General features: G+C 43.5%; 3 protein-coding genes across 3 annotated transcripts; all 3 read right to left on the reverse strand.

Moving 5' to 3' along the window:
* Positions 1–79: 79 nt before the first annotated feature.
* On the reverse strand, positions 80–1,351 carry clec3a (C-type lectin domain family 3, member A). Its single transcript, XM_086174655.1, has 3 exons — positions 1,157–1,351; positions 987–1,067; positions 80–538 (listed from the first exon to the last, which is right to left on the reverse strand). Exons 1-3 carry the CDS (start codon positions 1,263–1,265, stop codon positions 141–143), a joined length of 588 nt encoding a protein of 195 aa, XP_086030781.1. The 5' UTR covers positions 1,266–1,351; the 3' UTR covers positions 80–140.
* A 2,566-nt stretch (positions 1,352–3,917) lies between these two features.
* On the reverse strand, positions 3,918–15,185 carry vat1l (vesicle amine transport 1-like). The gene is made up of 9 exons (XM_086175079.1): positions 14,837–15,185; positions 13,101–13,230; positions 12,755–12,970; positions 12,106–12,248; positions 10,849–10,952; positions 9,979–10,034; positions 9,652–9,846; positions 7,400–7,483; positions 3,918–5,569 (listed from the first exon to the last, which is right to left on the reverse strand). Exons 1-9 carry the CDS (start codon positions 15,052–15,054, stop codon positions 5,471–5,473), a joined length of 1,245 nt encoding a protein of 414 aa, XP_086031205.1. The 5' UTR covers positions 15,055–15,185; the 3' UTR covers positions 3,918–5,470.
* A 1,150-nt stretch (positions 15,186–16,335) lies between these two features.
* bola3 (bolA family member 3) lies at positions 16,336–20,489 on the reverse strand. The gene is made up of 4 exons (XM_086175039.1): positions 20,364–20,489; positions 20,163–20,286; positions 16,935–17,023; positions 16,336–16,858 (listed from the first exon to the last, which is right to left on the reverse strand). The coding sequence occupies exons 1-4, from the start codon at positions 20,409–20,411 to the stop codon at positions 16,793–16,795; spliced, it is 327 nt and encodes a 108-aa protein (XP_086031165.1). The 5' UTR covers positions 20,412–20,489; the 3' UTR covers positions 16,336–16,792.
* Between the last annotated feature and the right edge of the window lie 1,058 nt (positions 20,490–21,547).

The raw sequence follows: 21,547 nt of genomic DNA on the forward strand, positions 1-21,547 counted from the left end.
GATGAATGCGTAACCGGATGTAGGCTGGCACAGGTTGCATCCGAGGACAATTTCAATTCCAAGAGAGAACCCACACAGATTCGGCAACACGTTTATTCTTCACCGAGCTGCACAGGCGGCCTGTCAAAACTGCCAGACTTTTAAGGAATGACATATTCACAAATGTACTTTTTCAAGCTGCGGCACACCTCGTCGTGCCACTTGCCTTGCGCGCCCACGGACAGAGCCACGCAGCTCTCCCTCTTGGTCCCCGTGGGCTGCTTCCTGGAGCGGTCCCAGTTGAAGTAAGTGACGGGTTGGCTGTTCACGTCGACGTACTGACCCTCTTTTACGATGTCCGCCACGCCGATCCAGAAGTCCTTGGCACCCGGGGCGCTCCTCTTGGCGTAATCTCGCAGCTCGCTGTTCTCCGTCAGGTCCCGAGGTGTCGCGAGAGTTCCGCCCTGCGCGATGCAGTCCTCATTGGCCTCATGGTAATGTTTGGGTTCCTCTATGGTCAGGTAACACTTTCTGTGAGCTTTGATGCCACGGAGACACACTAAAAAAACACAGAGAGCACCTTTTGTGATGACCGGATTAAATCCTTTACTGGATATTTATATATGTGTATATAAAACATTCAAGTCGGGCAACCCAACCCTCAGGACCGCTATAAACATTGTGTGTGTTGAGCAAAGCATCAACAGCTGAAGGGATCATATGGGTGCTGCTGCACCCTGCTGGTGACTGAGCACTCCTAAAAAGTTCATTGCCCTGTTACACAACAGAGCCCTGCAAGACAGCAGTGTTCAAATCAATAAGTAATAATAAGAGAAAAGTGTCACCCCCCCCCCACACACACACACACACACACTTTCACAACGGCACAATATCACTTTCCATGTGACTGAAAGCTCTTTACAGTGACATCGGTTTATTGATATAATCTGGATGTCCATCGCCTCCCCCGCGTAATTTGACTTTCCGCTCGGATTTGTCCTCGGTACCTGTCTGCAATGCCTGCATCTCTTTCAGAGAGTTCACCTCCTGCCACAGTCTCTCCAGCTGGGACTTCACATCATCCTCATCTGCGTCTCGGCAGAGAAGCGAGAAAAACAAGGTCAGATAAACGCCGGCGGACCGGCCTTCTCTCTCTCCGAGCCGCGTGCAAAGTTACCGGATGCGCGAGGCGACGCGGCCTTCCTGATGCGAGGCGGGCGGCCGGAGGCGGAGTGCAGCAGGGAGAAGCAGAGGACGACGAAGACGGGGAGGGCCAGGCGCGCCATGATCGAGGCCGGCAGATCCTTCGGGACGGGACGGCGCACAGTAGCACACCTTGTGCTTGCTGTGAAAGGAATCAAAAACACTGCGGGCAGCCCAATATATACTAGACCTCTGTGTGCCTTTCTGGGTTCTGTCACTGCATTGGCTCAAGTTGTGTTCTTTTCCAAACATCAGGAGGAGGTGAGGGAGATATTAGGGTGGAGTGGCAAATAATGATTTCCTTGTGTCTGGCTTTTGATAAATATTTACTTGGGCGAAAGTGCACTAAGCAGTATCCCCTTTCATTTCACAAACAGCCTGGAAATTCATTGACTGCTTCGCCGTTACAGAGCGTCCCGTGGTTCTCCGTCCCCCTCCGTGCCCGGTGTCCTATTTGGACATGCAAAGTCCGTGCTCGACAAGTCGGGCTTGTTTGTCAACTCGGAAAAATATTTTGTCGACCCTCGATTCACTTAAATTAGAAGGACTGGATGTGAGGAACACCTGCCAGGACATCCTAGTAAACTTCATTGGTACTACCAGCGACCCACGGAGGAAATGACCATTTCAGCGAGCCAGCTCCTCTCTTAAACTAAACAGAACATCGGGATGCTCATGAAGGGAGGACTTGTTGCAGGGATGTTGCATTATGCAGCAATCTTTTCATGTTGCTCTCCATAAATGGCGAGGGACTGAAAAATAAAACGGCAAAAAGTTTGCAGTCGATCGCCCGCGCGCGTGAGTGTGTGTCTATGTTTCGAATATATCCGTCAGACAGACTTCCAGTTGCATAATCTTTAAAAATAAAGCTGCTATTAGACCAAAGGAAGTACAGACTCCCAGCTTAGTGCAGGCACGAGTTATTTTTAGAGTAAGCTGTTGATTACAGGTGGGAGGAGGGAGCCAAGGCATATCAGCTCAAACCCAGCGAGGCCACTCCGATACAAGTTAAATTATGTTTTCTTTTTTTACACTCCCCGTGTTTACATGCAGCCGCTTCTCACACAAGGAAGTCACGCAGGATCCTGCTGCCGTCTGCAGGCTTTAAGTTGGTGCTGAAGGCGCCGAGCGAACCGTGGCCCCCTCGACAGCGGGCGTGTGTTCCATTAAAACCCAGATCCCTGAAGTGTACAGCTTTTCGGGGTGATGTTCCGCAGAATACCCGAGCCTGCTGCAGGACTGGGGCTGGATGAGGAACCCAACGCAGCATAAACAGCACCTTGGAAACCCCAGGCAAGTGATGCTGACAGGACCAAAATACCAACATCATGACTGAGGTGGAGGTGTAGTTTTTTGTCGACCGAGGGATTCAATGGAGGATCGAGAAGAAAAGTCCGATTGTGTCTTTTAAGAGCAGAACTATCGCTCTAGCAGAACATGGCTCTTTCTGATTTTAATTTTTTTAATCTCTGCCTCAATATGACATCGCCTGCCATTTAGATTCGCTATGGATTCTTAGCCACTTGGCCTGTGCCACCCGTCTGGATACCCCAGCCATCTAAGCCAACTATGAGAGTATCATAGCAAATCGGCTTCTTTGAGGAATATCTGAAAAAGGCCTGCCGTGTCCGTTTCTCGGTCGCATCGGGACAGGAGAACAGGAGGCAGACTCCGGGACGGTTTTATTTATTGTACTGCAAAGCGAAAAAAAAAGGTTGAGGGAGTGAAACGCAAGCCAGAGGATTGATCACCTCATATTGATCTTCATTATCAGAGAGGAAACAACACAGAGGAAGGCTGGAACTTTCCAAGTGTGAGGACAGGACATCTTGACGCCAACATATCGGTGGAATTTGGGCGTTCTTTTTGTATCCTAAAAAAACAGACAGTCTCTGCAATATGTTATTTCCCCCCTTTTTCAACCACGTTCAAATAAAAGCTCAAATCACAACGAAATCCGGAACCCCACATGGTGGGTCACAGAGTGTAAGTGACGCGAGAGCGCCACATGGTGCCGCTTAGGGGTGCGAAGATATTCCTGAACAGAACAAGGACAATGGATTTAAAAATGGTATTCCAAATCAATAAAACATATCTTACAGTCAGGGTTGTGGGCGGGGAGTGGAGCCTATCCAAGCTGTCACCTGCCGATCACAGGGACACATATAGAGACGTACATCCACTCATTCACACGTCATATAGAACAATAACATTCAATCACCCATTGATATGTAATATAAAGGCATTCTTCCATTCACTCCTGTACTCACATTATATAGAGACATGCAATCGTTCACGCTCTCGCTCTCATGTCTACGCAATTTAGGGTCTCCAAGGAACCTCCTGCATGTTTTTGGACTGTGGGAGGAACCTGGAGAAAAATGGAGACCACACAGAAAGACCCCAGAACTGAACCAGGGACCTCCTTGCTGTGAGGAGGGACCAACCACTGGGCGACCCCGTGTTACAGTTTTTGGTGCAATAAATAAGGAAACACAAAAGTCCCCACATAATTCTCTGCAAATACATTTATTCAAGTAAACAGAAAGTGCGGAGTAAAAGACAACCAAAGATACAACAGCAGGTAAGCCTAAGCTCAACGCTCTCGCTGTGTTTCTTTTCTACCCAGCGATAGGAATCACACAAACACATCAGCAACACAGAAACATGCCTCTTCCTTTCTCTCTCCACCTCTCTCTCACAAACACAGAACCGTAAGCAACATTAAAAATGCATTTTTTTTTTTTGTCAGCGTCTACACATCAATAAGCTCATCTGATAACAATGTTGAGATGTTAATTAAAAATAAATTGAAATCGACCTCACTATAGCCATTAACACTATATATCATTAGATCTGGAAGCAGGTGGTGAACGCCGTTACTTTTAAAATATCCTAAAATGGCACGATGACAACGCAGTCTTGTGTTGCAGCTGAAAAATACTTCATTTCGCATTTGTTGGACTATTAATTCAAGAAAGTGGCCACTGTGGCATAGAAGAATAAACTGTATATACTGGCAGCTAACAGCAATTCAATTTATTCCAGGTGAATACGTTCATAGCTTATTACACAAATGTGAATCGTAACGCGGAGGAATCTTAAGGGTGTGTGTGTGTGTGTGTGTGTGTGTGTGTGTGTGTGTGTGTGTGCATGTGTGTGTTTGTGTGTGTGTATGTGCGTTCTGTGTCGGCTGCCGGTCTCCCGGGTTGACCTAGAAGGAATGCCGCCCTGACCCACACACCGCGTCATGTTTTAGCTCAAAGTTAAAACAGCTTTCACACAAGAACTCTTCTTTGTTTCTATAAAATAATAATAATAATAATTCACCCTGGACTTTTATGGCACTTTAGTTTAGAGGCACCAGTAAATAAAATAAAATAAAAACTTTGGTAAGACGGGCAAATGTCCACAAAGGTTGATCCAAATAACCATGGCAACAACATCCTAAACTCAAATTCAGCTCTGTTATATCTGTGTAATTAATGTTTCAACGTTTACCTGAAAGGAAGTGCAACACTGATCGGTATCACACGGTTATTTCAAGGCCAGGAAGCAAAAATTATTATGATTATTTTTTTCACTTGAATCCAGTAACTCGCTCGATAAATAAAATCAATTGTCCTCGTCAATCTTTCGAGAAAGGTGTTTTGTTTTCTTTTAAATCATTGCATTGTTGCTTTTACACCGTACTTCACGCTTAAAGTAAACACTCCGCACTCGTACAACGTTGACTGCTCAAAGGCACTGGTGACCCCCGTGAAAATATGAACCCCCGACCCTCCCACAAATGCTAAATGTGATACAAATATCTACATACAGACTGTGGCGCCACCTTGCCTCAGTGCTCTGATTTCCCCATTGTCTTTGAACGCCTCATTGAGGATAAGGAGTATTTTGGTGAGAAGTGTGTAAATGAACACGGCTATATATGACCGTTTGATTGAATAACTTTATCAAATAATCTTTTTTTAAATCTAATGAGTGCACCATAAATTCCATGCCCGCGTGCGTGCCCGTGGCAAATACAGTGAAGTGTAAAGCTGACACAAATGCCCCGGCAGTCAGTGAGCATACCAGTGCTTCATCTACACAAATGCGCACCCGAACACTCGGGACAGAAACAGCGGGCAACCGATAAGATGCAGTACTGTATCTACATGCATGTAGCACACGCACACACACATACGCACGCACACACACACACACACACATACTGCACAACGGTTGTGAGTCACTCCGGTGGTTTGCAGTGGATCCGCATGAGGCCTTCACTTTCTCAGTGGACTTAATGAATGAAAGGCATTCGCTCTTTGCTGTCATTGTCTCCCTCGGGCTCCTCTTCCTCCTCCCCTGCCTCACTGGTCTCCGTGCTGTCGCTGGCCATCTGGCGGTCAAAATGGTCAATGATCATAGATCGATCAGTAGTAGTGGACTGATGTTCTCACACACACACACACACACACACACACACACAATCACACGGCACCAGTACTGTGACCTGATGTTCAATACAAACATCATTGGAAAGTCTTTCTTTATACGATCACTCCACAAGTTTCTCAGTCTGATGACGGGGTCGGCATGGAAACGGCTGCTGCAATGCCCGCTCCGCCCCTCTGACACTGCAACTTAATGCATGCTTGAACTTTTAAGTTTTAAACTTGTATCGGTCACTTAGGGTAATAAGATATATTAATACAAGTTCTCATTTATTTCATCCTTTCCTTAGGGTTGTTCCCTTCAGGGGTCGTCACAGCCAATCATCTGCCCCCATCTAACCTCTGCATCCTCTAACTTCATGTCCTCTTTCCCCCCCCTATCCATAAATCTCCTCACTGGTCCTCCTGCCTACCAGTTCCAACCTCAGCATCCTTCTACCCAGATCTTTACTGTCCATGTCCGAACCATCTCAGTCTGACTTCTAACATGTGCTGTTCCTATAAATGACAAATTCATGATCCTTTCCATCAAGGAGAACCTCATCATCTTCATCTCTGCTGCCTCCTGTCTTCTCCTCAGTGTCTCTAAACCAGGGGTGGGCAAACTACGGCTCGCGGGCCACGTCCGGCCCGCCAAAGATCGGTACAGGATTCATACTTGATGTGAATGATTGGATCAATGAAAGTGGGAGCTCAAACAGGAGATTATTTCATTTTTGGAGCTACTTGAGAACACTTGGGGATTTTTCTGAGCTGAATGACACAGATTGGCTTTGTGATTTAGCCTTTACTGTGGACATTCTGACACACATGAACGAGCTGGACGTGAAGCTAAAAGGGAAAAAACGGTTTGTGCATGAAATGCTAGCAAACGTCAGAGCCTTCAAAATCAAGCTGGATTTATTTTAAAAGCAAATATCAGACGAGTCTGGTATATACAGTTAACAAATGTGTTTTTTTTTATGTATCTTTTTTTTTATATGTATCGTATTTTGTGCTGAACTGCCCCGTCTGTTAAATCTTTAAAAGTCAATGCAGCCCCTGAGACAAAAAGTTTGCCCACCCCTCCTCTAAACCAAACATGGCTGCTTTCACCTCTGCTTCTGACATTTTTCTCTACCCATTCCAACCTGCTCGAACCTGTTTCTTCAGCTCATCTCCACGCTCTCCATTGCTCCGGACAGTTGACCCCAAGTACTTCAAATCCTCAACCATCTTTATCACCGCTCCCTGTATAACCTCACCGTTCCACTCTGATCTCTCAAATTCACACACGTATTCTGTCTTGCTAACCTTCATTCCTCTCCTTTTCACGGCACCTCCGCCTCTCGAGTTTGTCCTCCACCTGCTCCCACTACAGATCACAATGTCATCTGAAAACATGATAGTCTGTGGAGACTCCTGTCTAGCCTCTCTTGTTAGCCTGTCCGTTCGACCGTGGCGAACAAGAAGGGGCTCAGAGGTGATCCCTGATGCACTCCCACCTCCGCCTTGAACTTCTCTCTCACACCTATGTCACACCTCGCCGCTGTCTCATGCATGTCCTGAACAGTCTGTGCTTCTCCGCCGCACACGGACTCGCTGCACCCTGCCATATGCTTTTTCTAAATCTATATTTCTCATTTATTTCATGTAAGATTTAATGGTATAAAGGTTCTGCGTAAGTTTCCTACATTTCATCTTTCATTATGCATTAGCACATCTTCATCTGCTTAGCATTTCTATTCACATCGATGTTAACGGTCAGTTGAATAAAAGTCGAAGATGGTTGTTACCAGAGGGGTGGGAGACTTCTCAACGTCCAGAATGAGTTTTCCTATATTGCCTCTGTCGTGGATCCTCTGCATGGCTTCTTTAACCTGATGGCAAAACATCACGTCTACATCAGCCTCAGTTGTGATAATCAGAAAACACACTGACGTCCCTGCAGAAAAGCCCAATTTGATGAAAGCGGAAGGTATTTTTCTTTATTCGTCACGGTCGAGGGACAAAAAAATGTCCCATCTTTATTCGCATTGTGGTCTGATGTCGATTTGAGTTGCCTATCGATGTCGCGGGGGAGATAATGACAGACGTGGAAGAAGTTGGATATTCTCTAGTAGACAAAACTACAGCATCAGCTGCCATCAGTGATCTCAATCAAATGACCGGCCATGAATGCCCAGCATTCAACTAAATACAACTAGATCAAGTATGATCACAGATTAATGTGGAATATGGATTTGATCTGGACATGATCTGATACAAGTACAAGAGCTGGCTGGTGGAGATGGTTGACCCTGATGTCTGCTGGGTGTTGATTTCACAAAGAAGAAACACAGATGAACCCGGTCCTTAGAACGTAAAAGCTGACAAATTTGGCACCAGAGTAATTTCAGAATGGAGGAGAAATGACAAGGCAATGACAGGTTAGAGGAAAAAAACAGTTCAGCCCAGAATCACTAGCAAGAACTTGACTGAATTGCGCATAAAGTCTAAAACAGAATGTTTAAATTGATAATCCACATCATTCATTCATTCATCCATTATCTCTCTCCAATGAACCTCCTTCATGTTTTTGCAATGTAGGAGGAAAACGCAGAACCCAGAGGAAATTTCATTCAGATAGTTAACGCTATGAACTCTTTAAACAACTACATAAAAGGTCACAGGACCCCCGAATAAAAATGATGCCTTATTTGGGTTTCTCATTAGGGAATGTGTCTCTGAATGTGCCCCTTTGTCCACAAGCCCCCGTGTCACGTGCATTCAGCGGCAAAATGAAATGCCCCACTTCGGGCCGAGCAGGGAAATGGGTCAGAAAAGCTCGGGGTGCTTTATGCAAGATAGAAATGAGGGGAAATGACGTGGGGGTTCATTTTAAAGGCAGGTAAACCGATGAGTCACAGTACATGGGAATTATTTAATTGAGAAAAATGTTCAAAAATGATGAATCCTAAAGGTAATGGATTCTCTCTCTCTCGCTGTCTTCAATTACACCTCCTGACCTCCCTTTACTCCGTTGCGCATTCACCACGTTTTCAATGTGGAAAAAAAAAAGATAAATAAAAAGGTTGCCATGGTCAGCCTGTCAGGCTTTGAATTCTTTTCCCAGGCACATGAACAAATGAGGCAGGCTGCGCCGCTGACGCCACATCCCACGCCATCCTCCCCTCTAATGAGATCCTCCGTGGGCGACGGCACCGGGGAGCGACCTGAGCTTCCTGCCACGACGCAAAGACTCCCATGGATTAAATTGTTTTATCCAGGCGTTTTTTTCTCTGACTGTGGGCGGAGTGCTCACGCTGTCTTGCATCTGAAACAACCCGCCCTGACACACACCACACTCAGACACACACACACACATGCACATCTTGTTCTGGATAATGCAGACCTCTGCCCAGGCTGATGCTGAGCCACGCCAGACTTCACTGCCTTCATGAACTCACAAGAGAGATAAACGATCAGGAAACTTATGCAATCTCATTCAATACATATTACTATTACTATTACTATTAGTAGTATTAGTATTATTATTATTATTTTCTGAAGGGACCATAATGATGTGAATACCATCTTGGATCAGTGAACTGCCTGAAAATCAAAGCACACCCTCGCCATTATCTAGTCGTAATAATCTCGAGCAGTAAAATGCACCGAGAACAAAAACCTTTATAAGGGGAGATAATGGAAAGAAACATTTTTTTCCAAAAATACTGTCACTTTTGGTACTTCATAGATGCCGCGGCTTTTTCTAGCTGCGCGGCTTTTGTATATTTAGTGAAGTGAAGGAAGATCGAGAGACCCAAACCCCAAAATGTGTGTGTTTGTGCTGCACGGCAACACGGCGGCTGTTATTGTGCGGCCACTCGGTTCGGAGTTGACAATGAAGGCCGTCAGCAATGGGCAGCCCACCCTCCATCTGGGGAGCGACGTCAGACGACAGGCGGAAGCAGCCATTACTTGCCGGGCTGTGAGGCCGTCCGCGGCATCTCGGTGGCGAGATCCCGTCTCGCGCTGACCACCTGGCCCGGCGGAGGACTCTTACCTCCTCCAGCGCCCACAGGGAATCCACGACCGGCTTGATCTTCCTTTGGTTATAGAGACACAGGAGTTTGTCCATGACTGATTTCACCAGGCCGAATTTGCCCTGCTTGAAGAGGAGGTTGAGGAGCGAAAACCCCGCGATGACCTTGTTCTCCTCGTATAGTTTAATAGGGTTCACCTTCTCCACCTGCCACCACTGGAGGAGGAAAAAAGCGGATCAATACGCAGTCGGCCTGCCTCGATCGTCTGAGCATTATTTGCCGTGAAATGCGCAGCGGGCACTGCTCCCTCTGAATGTCTGCGACGACAAGCTGCATCTCTGACTCACGGATTTTGCAAAGCTGAAGAAACTCTTTGTCTCCCCAGTTACCATGTTTGATGCGCCTGGAAAAACAAAAATAAAAGGATATCTGTGCACATGGCTGGACGGGAGTCGGTAATAGGCAACAAGAGCGCTCAGAGCATGCATACCTTCACACCTCACGCGGCGCAAATCATTAAGCTCGCTGCAATTCTGCAACATCAATTTTAAACTATGACAGGAATGAAAGTAATCAACATGTTGTACACTAGAAATGGGGCTGTGATGGAAAACATATTATTTCCAGCTTCATTGAGAAAACATCACTGTATCAAGCACCGTAGTCACCGGGCTGAAATGAAGGATGGTATTAGTGGTTTTAATGGGTGAGAAACACCTCACTTTACAGAAAATTTGATCAATTATTGAATATATATTTCTTCCTGAAATAAGAAATAACCGTGGCTGTGTTTTTAATGAACGTGAAAGATTCGTTACATCACAAATCTGATCTTAAGAAAGATATTTGCATATCGGTCTCCTGAAAATAAGATTGTTTTATTGCCATAACCTGCATCTCAGGGTCATTTTCATTCATTCACTCATTCATTGGAGCCTATCCCATGCAGAACCTGAACATGAAGACTCCACACAGAAAGCGTTCTTCCTGCATAATGTATTTTTCACAATTTTATCAAATAATTGATATCATTCTAAGGTTTATAAGGCTGTCTGGCTATGGCTACATGAAAGTGCTGCAAAGCCTTGAGTTTTCTCATCCCAATGTCCCAACTATCCCTTTGACAGCTGATATGCGTCTCCCAGTTGAAGTAAGAGGAAGCGTGACTGTAGTTAATTTGCAAGGGTTTATTCAAAAGCAGCTTGCGAGGCACTCACCATAGAGGATGTAAGTTCCCAGAGGTTTCAGCAGACTGAGGGCTTTCCCCGTGTTTTCCCCACACAGACAGTCCAGTGCGATGTCCACGCCTTCCGGGGAGATCCTGCAAACATCCACATCCGGCGAGAGGGTCTACGTTTGGCATAATTAAATGGTCTAAACTCAAAAAATGGTGCTCTCACACCTTGTGGTTTTAAAGAACACTAGACTGCATTCGCAGGCGTCGCCTGGACCATCAAGAGCAACTGTCTTGACCCAGGACACCGACATGCAGACAGGAGAAGACGAGGAATCGAACCGCCAACCTTCCGATTAAAGGGACGGTCGTGTTGATATGCGTGAACTGACAACGTTGGAGGAGCTTTGAGCATTTTCAGGGTGTCCTAGTGATGGGAAAATCGATTCTTTTTATCGACTCAAGTTCATATGGGTCACTCGCCGAACAGAATCGGAATTTTCAGTCACTGAGTGAGTCGTTCTTTACGCGAGCGGGGATGGCTACTCTGAGCTACGGAGTGATTCGTTTGGTGAGTCGCTGAAACAAACAACCAGAACTGCTGCTCTTCCCTAAAACAGTGATTAACTCGATATATTTATACAAATGCAGCTAGAATAGCAGTCGCACAATATTAACATGCTGTCTAGTCCCTTATTTGCAGTTGGCTTGCTAGCAGTGGCAGGGAATGGATTAGTGAACAGGTTAATAGAGACGAGGAATCATGACTCGTGAGTCAGTGAAATGACTCAGTATTGGATGGTTCGTTTCCAACCCGCACATCACTCGGGTTTTACTTGCTTGAGATTGTGGGCATGGCGGTAAAACTGTAAAACCCTGCTTCAGATTTGGCCTAATCTCAGAATCGTACTTTGTGAAGTTGCAGGACACGACCCATGCTTTTACTGTTGTGTGTAGATGTTTTGGTGTTTTTCCACGCCGGTAACACGTTTTATATCATATTATGTGTCAGGATTAATACTGGACACCTGCACGGCTAAACTGCTTGGTGGTCTTGTGATTCCCATTTTTTTTTTTTTTTTTTTTTGCAAAAGAGACCAATTTAATCTCGCTTTGGTCTTGATCCCGCCAGGAATGTGCGGACCGGAGAGATGAAAAAGGCACATTAATCCGCGAACCACTGTTGATACACGGACAGAAAGCGTTAAACCAAAAGCGAATATGAAAGAATATTTCATCTGCCGCAGGGCAAGAATATATTTCTTTACGTCGCCAACCTGCTTGGTGAATACAAACTTACTTTTTGATTTCTTGCACGTAATCGACATTCCTGTCGAAGAGGTGCGTCACCGAGTCTCGTACGGCCGTGTGCTTGAAACTCGAGGCCGTTCCGAAAACCGTGACGTTTGGCAGAGTGGAGCAGAGCTGAGCGACGGCTTGACCCTGAGAACGGCCCCAGATAAAACAAGTTAATATGTGGCGAGGAAAGAAAATAAAATAAAGAAACAAACAACACTAACTGGTGGCTTCATGTTATTTTCCTGACAGCAGTGACATAGGATGAGCTATTTATTGCCATCTAATCAAATATTTCCTTTCTGTTCGGAGTCTCCATGTTCTCCCTGTGTTTGCGTGGGTTCTCCGGTTTACCCCCAGGCCGAAAAAACATACAGTGGGTTCATGGCAGACCACCAAATTGCTCATATATATATATATATATATATATATATATATATATATATATATATATTGCTCAGATGGGATAGCCTTCAGCACCACTGCAACCCTGAGTGCAGGATAAGCAGTAAAGATAGGGAATTAATGAATGTTTTACCAGACTACAAATAAGTGTGAAATTGGTGGATCGATGGATGCGGTTCCACTAATCCCGGATTAATGGCAGGGTTTGCTCTGTGACAACGAAATGGCTACGAGAGTGACAGGCTTACCACGCCCCCTCCGGCCGAGTGGACCAGCACCGACATCCCCTCCCGGAGGTTGGCCACCTCGAAGAGCATCATGTAGGCGGCAACGAAGTTGAGGGAAAACGCCGCAGCCTCCGGGAAAGTCATCTCTTCGGGCATCTTGTAGACAAGCTCCTCCCGTGCGCAGACAACCTCCGCCCAGGCATTGTAGTTGACAAAAGCCATGACTCTGTCACCAATCTGTGCAAACACGGAAGGCTCTGCTGGATTAGAAGCTCAAAGGGCAATCATTTGACTCGGTTGATTGTCATGATGATTCTTGTAGAGTGTGTGCATTCTCCGGTTTAGTGCATCCACGCTGTCATCTAACCTCCAATCCCTTTGTGTTCTCTCCCAGCGACTCCACTATCCCACAGCATTCAAAGCCGGGGACAAGGGGAGGCTTGGGGGGGCTGTCGATGGTCCCCTGACGCACCATCAAATCCAGGAAATTCAAGCCGCTGCAAGAGAATGCATTCATTTTTGCAGACATGGATCTGCTGCTGACAGCGCTTAAAGTAACTGTTTAGAAACCTGAGACCCCCCCACATCTTCTGTATTTCAGACGACCCTTTGCTATTACTTAGATAGATAATAATAACAATGATAATAATAATTTTAATAATAATAATAATCCATCCATCCGTCTTCTACCGCTTATCCTGCACTCAGGGATGCTGGAGCCTGTAATAATAATACTGATAATAATCATAATTATTATTATTTTTATAATTATAATAATAATACTGGCAAAGATGATTATGATAATAGGGCAGCATGGTGAAGCAGTGGTTAGCGTTTTGGCCTCACAGCGTAGACTGAGGTTTGATACTTTTCTGTGTGGAGTTTGCATGTTCCCTTGTGTCTGGGTGGGTTTCCTCCAGGTTTCCTGTTTTCCTCCCACAATCCAAAAACATGCAGCAGGTTAATTGGAAAAACTGGGAAAAATTGCTTAGGAGGGGGGAATAAGAATGAGTGGTTGTCTCTCTGTCCAGTTCCAGCATCGCCCGCGACCCCGAGTGGGAAAAGCGGTAGACAATGGATGAATAATGATAACAATAATTTAGCTTTAGCAACCTGTAAGCCTGAGTGGATGGATAGATGGATGGATGGATAATAACAATAACAACAACAAAAGTAATCATAATAGCTAGAATAACAATAATGATGGTGGTGATGATGATAAGGTCCATAGAGGTTCTTAGTCATCCACTTCCTGATTAATTGCGGTTGAAAATCTTTTCATAGCAACCGGACTTAAGTTTCTTCTCTTTAAGACTACTCACCTCGAAGATGACTCACCTCTCATCCAACTTAATGATGATGACAATAATGATGATAATAATAATGATGGATATTATGATGATGACGAAAGACATTATACTACTACTTCTACTACGACTACTACTATTACTACTAAAAATTATAATAATAATAATAAGAAGAATACTAATTTGGTTCCTGCAATCTGAGTGGCGGATAAGCAATAAATAACGGATGGGTGGATGTAAAATAATAATAGTAACAATAACGATATGATGATGACAATTATGATTATATTCATAATGAAGATTATGATGATGACGACAGTAAGAGTAATAGTAATTATTGTAAAATTTAGGCTCCAGCAACCCATATGCCTGAGAGGTGGATAAGCAGTATAAATACTGAATGAATGAAGGATGACGATGATGATGACGATGATAGTAATAATAATAATCATAATAATAATAATGATATTTAGGCGACAGCATCCCAAGTGCAGGATAAGCGGTATAGATAATGAATTGAAAAAATAATGATAATAAAAAAATTAACAATAGGGTTCCACACGCTCAGCGAGACCGATGTGGCGTCAGACCCTGCGTGGACCGTCCACGCCGGGGAGCAACAGTTGTCAGATGTTCCGGTGCGCGAATGTGCCGTCACAAGTGGGAGCACATAACGGTCAGGGTGTGTGTGTGTGCACGCGTTCGTACACGCACGCACAAACACATAGACACACACACACACACACACACACATACACACACACACACACGGCCACGCAGTGGCTCTCGTATTTACCACGCTTTGACGCGGATCTTGACCTGGCCGTCCCCGGGTTCGGGCACGGTCTTCCTGGCGACGCGGAGTTTGTTGAGACCCCCGAAAGCCGCCAGGAGCACGGCTCGCATCTCCCCGCCGTCGCCGGAGGAGCAGTCGCCGGCGGCTTTCCTGCAGGCGCTTTTGTCGATCATCCGCTCGGTTTCCTCGGTCATGTCCGCTCCGTCGTTCGCCTGCATGCCGGTGGCCGGTGCGCCTCCCGCCGCTGAGTCTCTGCCGCAACCTTTCGGGCTGACGCGCTACGCAGCCTGGCACTGAGGCGCGGTGCAGCGGCGCAGCGGCGCAGCGGCGGGGGTCGCTTACACACCCCCAACACCACCACTACCACCCACACCCTTCCACCTCCGCCCCCCTAGAATCAAAACATAAACAAACCCCGCCGTCTTATTTACGAGTTAAATGCGAAGAAAACGCTACAGGTCTCAATTCAAGTAAAAGTTTAGCGCCGAATCGCATCTCGGCGGGCTGTTTTCCGGTGAGTGGGGAATAGCGCCATCTTGTGGCCACGTTGTGTTACTGCGACTCGGCTCGGCCAGGAGGCTGGAGACCCCGAATGGTGCGTTTACTTGTGTTACGTGTGTTACAAAAACAACGGGCATCCCAACACAAATGCGCACCATAACGGTCTTGCAGCTTTTTCCTTGTGTTGACCCAAAAATCGAAAAAGTCACAGAACCGGACCTCCAGGCCACCCACACAGGCAGCGGGGATCTGGGAATCTCCACGATCCAACCTACATGTTCCTCTATGTAAACATCCAGTTTATAAGAGTAAGTGTTGCATCTGAATTTTACAACAATCATGATGATAATAATTACATCCATTATTCCATCTTCTGTCGCTTTTCCCACACTCAGGGTCGCTTGGGATACTGGAGTCTGTCTCAGCTGTCATTGCAAATATCAATTCAAATTGATTACGATTTTTGTCATGATGGTTATTGATATTATTATGATTCTGATTAGCATGATCTTAACTTTACACTACTATCACAACAGTTAGTAATCTTTGACAGTAATCTTCTTTAAGAATTTTTCGTTTCTTTTGAGACTTGTATTTTTTCTTTATATTTAAAATATAACCTTTGCCATATATTGATATACCATGGAAATAATTTAAAATAATCCATACGGCAATACTGCAACTGTTTAACTGTTGAGTGGAAGTGGAGTTTTTAAAGTAAACAAAATGAAACTAAAAATAATATAACCAACAAAACATACCGCATGTTTTGCTCTCCTTAAATTTGCTGAATATGGTCTCGGATATGCGGAGAAGCGCTGCTATTAATAATCTTTTGCTGCCCACTGGAAGACAGGGATGCATCAGTTTCCGATCAGATCATTCTCTCAATTTTGTGTGATGGTAAGTTTACATGTTTAAGCGTTTTTTTATACGTTCCCTTTCAGTGAAAGCAACAAACCAAATACAGAAAACAGAATCCGTACTGCAAATCAATTTAGCCATTGCTTTTTATTGCAATTTCCATCATTTGAAATGAAGCAACATCGATGTATGGGCTGCCCACGGCGTCTGGGCAACATGGCTCACTATTGTTCTGCACACGTATTTCTTTCTTGGTTTAAAACGGAGGTCTGTGGTGGTTTTTACTTAGTGCACATATCACGCGCTGGGCGGGCCGGAATCGGCGAGATGACGCCGCATAGCTATTAGACTTGATATCTTACCGAGTCAGTGTGCGTTTGGCCGCCCATCTTTGTGTTTTAATACATAATCCAATAAGGGATGACAGCTTACTGGAAAAAAAAAAGACATCATCAGCTATAATACATATATTTAACATCCTAACATTATCCGAAATACACTGTGATGTACCCTCCTCACAACTGTACAGTCAAGATAGGAAAATATTAATAGGACACATCTAAAAGTGAGCACTCCAAGGAAGAGCTGAGACTAATGTTTTGGAGTATCTGTGAATATTCTCAGTCCGTGCATTCCTTGGATTTCATCCTTGAGGGCCTGCGGAGGAAAAAAGGAAAGGCTGTATTAACTATTTTTGCTATTTTGACCATGTAAATATGTTACGCTGAGTCACCTGGTTGACCAGCTGGTGCTGCTGAACGGTCCTTTTTCCTTTGAACTCAGCCGACTCGATGTGGATCTCGTACATGGCGCCGCAGCCACCTGCACACGGCCAGAGATCAGACGGACGACACTGAGACGACCCCCACGCGGAAGCTGCGTTCATCCAAGGATTTCCCTTATTCGGTTCGATTTACAACAGCATGTGTTACTACGGTAACCAAAACCATTCCAGGCTTGTTGAATGTGATGTGTGTTTTTTCCCTTCTTTGTTGGATGAGCATTTATCAGTGTAGTTTAAATATCAGGAATGTTTTTTTTTTTTTGACATTTCAGTCACTTTGAAGACTGATATGTGTAAAAGCACCAGAAACAACGAGTCATCTCGTGAGTGTATGTGCTTGGAATAGAAAAGCCTTTATCGTCATTGCAGAAACGCATTTGCTAAATGAATTAAGAAGTAGTTTAATATTAATCAAAATGATTCTTCATTGTTTTGGTTGGCATAAAAAGTAGCTCCATTTATTGAAATACCATGTAAGTCGGGGTGTCAGACTTGCGGCCCGCGGGCCTATTGTGGCCCTCGAACAATATTTTGTGGCCCCCTGCTGAAATCAAATCTTTGTGTTAGTGCGGCCTGCGCGTTATTTCCTCACATGCATCTGGGGGTTTTTATACGGTGGGTTTCAAAAACAAAAACGGGCAAGGAAAAAAGAGAAAAAGTAACTTTGCAATGAATTTTGGGATTCAAAACTTGAAAACAAAACGATTTACTGATGAAAAAATGTCTAGTGACATTGTTAAAACAATCTTTTCTTTTCTTATTTATTCTAAAAACCACAAAAATAATAGCAAAAAAAGGGGAATATTGAAAAGATTGATTTAATAACCAGAATAGCCACCATTAGCCTTGTAAACAATATACCTCCTCTTATGCATGCTACCAATCAACTTTCTAATAAATTCTATGGTAAATTTTTCCACAATGACAAGATTTTCTCTTTTAACTCAATATTTTTAGGTTGTAATTTCATCAATTCTTTTTCAACATTAATTTTTAATATTAACTCGTCATTGTATTTTAGAGGAACAGTTCATTACACATAAAGATTTTTATAATTTACCTGTTTACCTCCTACACACTAAAATAACAGAAAAATTTGGACTTAGTGTTACTTTTAGGTAATGATTTTACTGGTCCAACCCCCTTGACATCAAATTAGGCCATATGTGGGCCCTGGACCAAAATTAGTTTGACACCCCTAATGTAAGTCATATCTCCAGCCAGGAGGTCCCGTCCTACTAATGCAATGATCGTCATATCAATAGCATAAAACTCGGTTTGAAAAAATAGGTTCTGGGAAGAAAACAAATGCCGGGAATTGGTTGAGTCACTTCTTCGCACGGGGGACACGGAAATCTTTCCGACCTCTACTAAACACCACTTCAGCACGTCTCCTACACCTCGTTCTTCAGCTAGTTACCCGCTTTTCCGAGCAGCATCACCCCCACCTGCGCCAATACGCCCATCTACCCGTCCACTGCCGAGAAACACGGGCCGTGGATCCGTGTGCAGTTTGCAGTTTGCTTTCGTGTCATGCGCAAGTTTAATTTTCACAAGGAGACGAAAAATATTCTATCACACCCCTCCTCAAAAGCGGGGTGAGGTGTCTCTGGAAGAGGAGCAATCATCCAGGAACCTCTCATTGTGTGTCGCTACATTTCCTGGTATTTGGGTGAATACCAACAGAGCTGCTGAGCAAATAAACTGGGTCTGAGTCTGACTTGGAGATTTTCTTGGGGTTACAGTGATGAGAAACATGACTCTCTTCGTCAGCTTGTTCCTTCATACCCCTTCCGCGTGTTTGTATCGTCACCCCTGAGTTCACTGCTATTATTCTAACACATTAAACCGGGTTCGATCGAACCCCATGGGTTCAGCGGAGGTCAACGCACACATGCGGCTCGTATACAGGACTGTCTTAGAAAATTAGAATGTTGTGATAAAGTTCTTTATCTTCTGTAATGCAATTATATAAAAAAAAAATGTCATACATTGTGGATTCATTGCAAATCAACTGAAATATTGCAAGCCTTTTATTAATTTAATATTGCTGATTATGGCTTACATCTTAAGAAAATTCAAAAATCCCATCTCAAAATATAAGAATATCATGAAAAAGTAATTTTTGTTTTTTTAATTGCATTCCAGAAGATAAAGAACTTTATCACAATATTCTAATTTTCTGAGACAGTCCTGTAATTGGTGATGACATGTCTCGCTAGGCTATCACTGGCTGCAGGTGATCACGCTTCGTAGCTTGTGCTGCAGGGATTTTGCTCAGTTGTAAACTTGTGACTGTCATGATGGTTCGTCATGTGATTTCTTTTTTAATATTTGAATCCCTTCACGCTCATTATGTTGAGCAAAAACAGAAAGTTGACGGACGATGTGGAACAAGATGGAAGTCCGAACTGCCTAATTTGCAATGCCGAGTTGAGCAATTGTAATCTTCTTCTTCTTCTTCTTCTTCTTCTTTTGGCTTTGCCCTTCAGGGGTCGCCACAGTGAATCAACCTTCTCAATCTATCCATATTCTCTGTATCCTCCTCTCTCACACCAACTACCTTCATATCCTCTCTCACTACGTCCATAAATCTTCTCTTTGGTCTTCCTCCAGACCTCTTGCCTGGCAGCTCCAATTCCAGCATCGGTCTACCAATAAATTCACTATCCCTCCTCTAGCAGCGGCAAAACTAAGGGAACGCTTCCTTATTCCTTCCTTTTCATTATGATGTTTATGTTTTTGTGTGAAAATCCTGTTTTGCTGGTTCTATTCTTTGGACACAGTGACGTTGCTGCACGGCTAATTTCGTGCACAAGTGAAACATATACCTGTCTCTTGAATTTATATAAAACAAATCACTTTATTTTTCCAATGAAAAAGTTTAACGCACATATGACAGTGGTGGGGTGTCGTATGCTTTAACAATTGTGTCTCAAGTCTATTATCACGACGGCCCCCTCGGATCTCCTGCATGACTTGCATGTAAAAGTCTGTCGCAGCTCCAAAATGCAGACATAAACCGTGACTTCTGAGAAAATTCAATTTCTCTCGTAGAAAAATGTATAACTTTGGATCAACCCAACGTGAAGAATGAAAATTCAACCTCACAACATGTTAAAACGGTTGACGCCACATAACTGACACTGCTGTCAAAGAGGTTTGGGGTGTTTTTACCTGAAATATCCACAACTTTAAGCGAAGAGGCGAGCGGAAACTTCTGCTTGAGTATGCTGGCGATGCGCAGCTCTCCGTCGGTCTCCGTGGACAAACATCGGTGTATCTGTCCGGTAAGAGCCGCCTACAGAAGCGACAAAGTTAATAAACATGCTTTTACCCGGCGATGCAGAGAAGCAAGAACCGTGGCGAGTCAATTACCACATTAGTGCGAAAATTCCGGATTGCTGTCAATTTACATGCAAACATGATCGTGCTGTGTCGGTTGACTTGTAATGTTTACGAAACGCAGTCCCGGTGTCCTTCTTCTCTTTTCTTCTGTTCGTTTATTTGCAGCAGGTTAGATGCAGCGGAGGCGCGGTGCTGCCCCCTACTGGACATTTTTTTTGTATCATTTCGACACCCTCTTAAAATAATCGCCTAAATCCTTTTTTCAGATTTTTCAGGAAACGCAAAAAACTGAACCATTTGATCCACTCTTGACATTGGTAATTTCTACTTTTTTTTAAATCTATTTTTTCAATATACAATATTTTTTTAATAAACAATCTTTTCTTTTCTTATTTATTCTAAAAACCACAAATGGCCAAAAAAAAGGGCAAAATTAAAAAGATTGATTCAATAACCAAAATAGCAACGATTAGCATTGTGAACATAATACCTCCTCTTCTGCATGCCAACAATCAATTTTATAATAAATTGTAGTGGCAAATTTTCCCACAATGTCAAGATTTTCTCTTTTAACTCAACAATATTTTTAGGGTGTAATTTCATCAATTCTTTTTTAATATTTATTTTTAATATTAATTCGTCATTGTATTGTATTTTTTAGAGGAACAGTTCATTACATATAAAGATTTTTATAATTTACCTGTTTACCTCCTTTAAACTAAAATGAAGGAAAAATTTGGACTTATAGTCACTTCTAGGTAATGATTTTAGAATGGTACAATCTGTTTAACTGAGAATGTAGGCAATTTTGCCAGAGGTGGTCAGCGTCATATGGAGATTAAGGCAAAAAAAAACATTTTTTGTAAAAAAAAATGACTTAGGCAATTATTTTAAGAGGGTGACGATTTTTCTACCAGAGTTTTCTACTGTTTTTTTTTGTTTGTTTTTTTACAAATTTTTATTGAACACAAATTGTATAAACAAATAATACATATGTACAAACAAACATGGCTAAATTGAATCGAATATCAATGATACAAATGCGCATGAGGAAAAACATAAGGATATTCGTTTTGTATGCAATCAATTAACTGTAAGAGTGAACAGGATTAAAGGCTTGTGAGAAATGTTTAATTCCAGAAAAAAAATAAAGAAAATTGTTTTTTTTAAAAAACGATAAATAAATTAAAAAATAGAAATATTGCAATCTATTT

The sequence above is a fragment of the Fistularia commersonii genome, chromosome 27 (assembly GCF_037954325.1).
Source record: "Fistularia commersonii isolate RoL2024-O1a breed Wild chromosome 27, RoL_Fcom_v1.0, whole genome shotgun sequence".
NCBI lineage: Eukaryota > Metazoa > Chordata > Actinopteri > Syngnathiformes > Fistulariidae > Fistularia > Fistularia commersonii.

What these genes read in the sequence shown, in the direction of transcription:
- clec3a (XM_086174655.1), bottom strand. Translation starts at nt 1,265, where the DNA reads ATGGCGCGCCTGGCCCTCCCCGTCTTCGTCGTCCTCTGCTTCTCCCTG. An exon ending in CGCGTCGCCTCGCGCATCCG is followed by an intron (nt 1,068 to 1,156) that starts GTAACTTTGCAC and finishes GCCGAGACGCAG; the next exon opens with ATGAGGATGATGTGAAGTCC. An exon ending in GATGCAGGCATTGCAGACAG is followed by an intron (nt 539 to 986) that starts GTACCGAGGACA and finishes GTGTTTTTTTAG; the next exon opens with TGTGTCTCCGTGGCATCAAA.
- vat1l (XM_086175079.1), bottom strand. Translation starts at nt 15,054, where the DNA reads ATGCAGGCGAACGACGGAGCGGACATGACCGAGGAAACCGAGCGGATG. An exon ending in CCCTGTGGGCGCTGGAGGAG is followed by an intron (nt 7,484 to 9,651) that starts GTAAGAGTCCTC and finishes TTTTGCCATCAG; the next exon opens with GTTAAAGAAGCCATGCAGAG. An exon ending in AGAAGTCTCCCACCCCTCTG is followed by an intron (nt 5,570 to 7,399) that starts GTAACAACCATC and finishes TTTGACCGCCAG; the next exon opens with ATGGCCAGCGACAGCACGGA.
- bola3 (XM_086175039.1), bottom strand. Translation starts at nt 20,411, where the DNA reads ATGTTTGCATGTAAATTGACAGCAATCCGGAATTTTCGCACTAATGTG. An exon ending in GGAATTTTCGCACTAATGTG is followed by an intron (nt 20,287 to 20,363) that starts GTAATTGACTCG and finishes TCGCTTCTGTAG; the next exon opens with GCGGCTCTTACCGGACAGAT. An exon ending in AGCACCAGCTGGTCAACCAG is followed by an intron (nt 16,859 to 16,934) that starts GTGACTCAGCGT and finishes TTTCCTCCGCAG; the next exon opens with GCCCTCAAGGATGAAATCCA.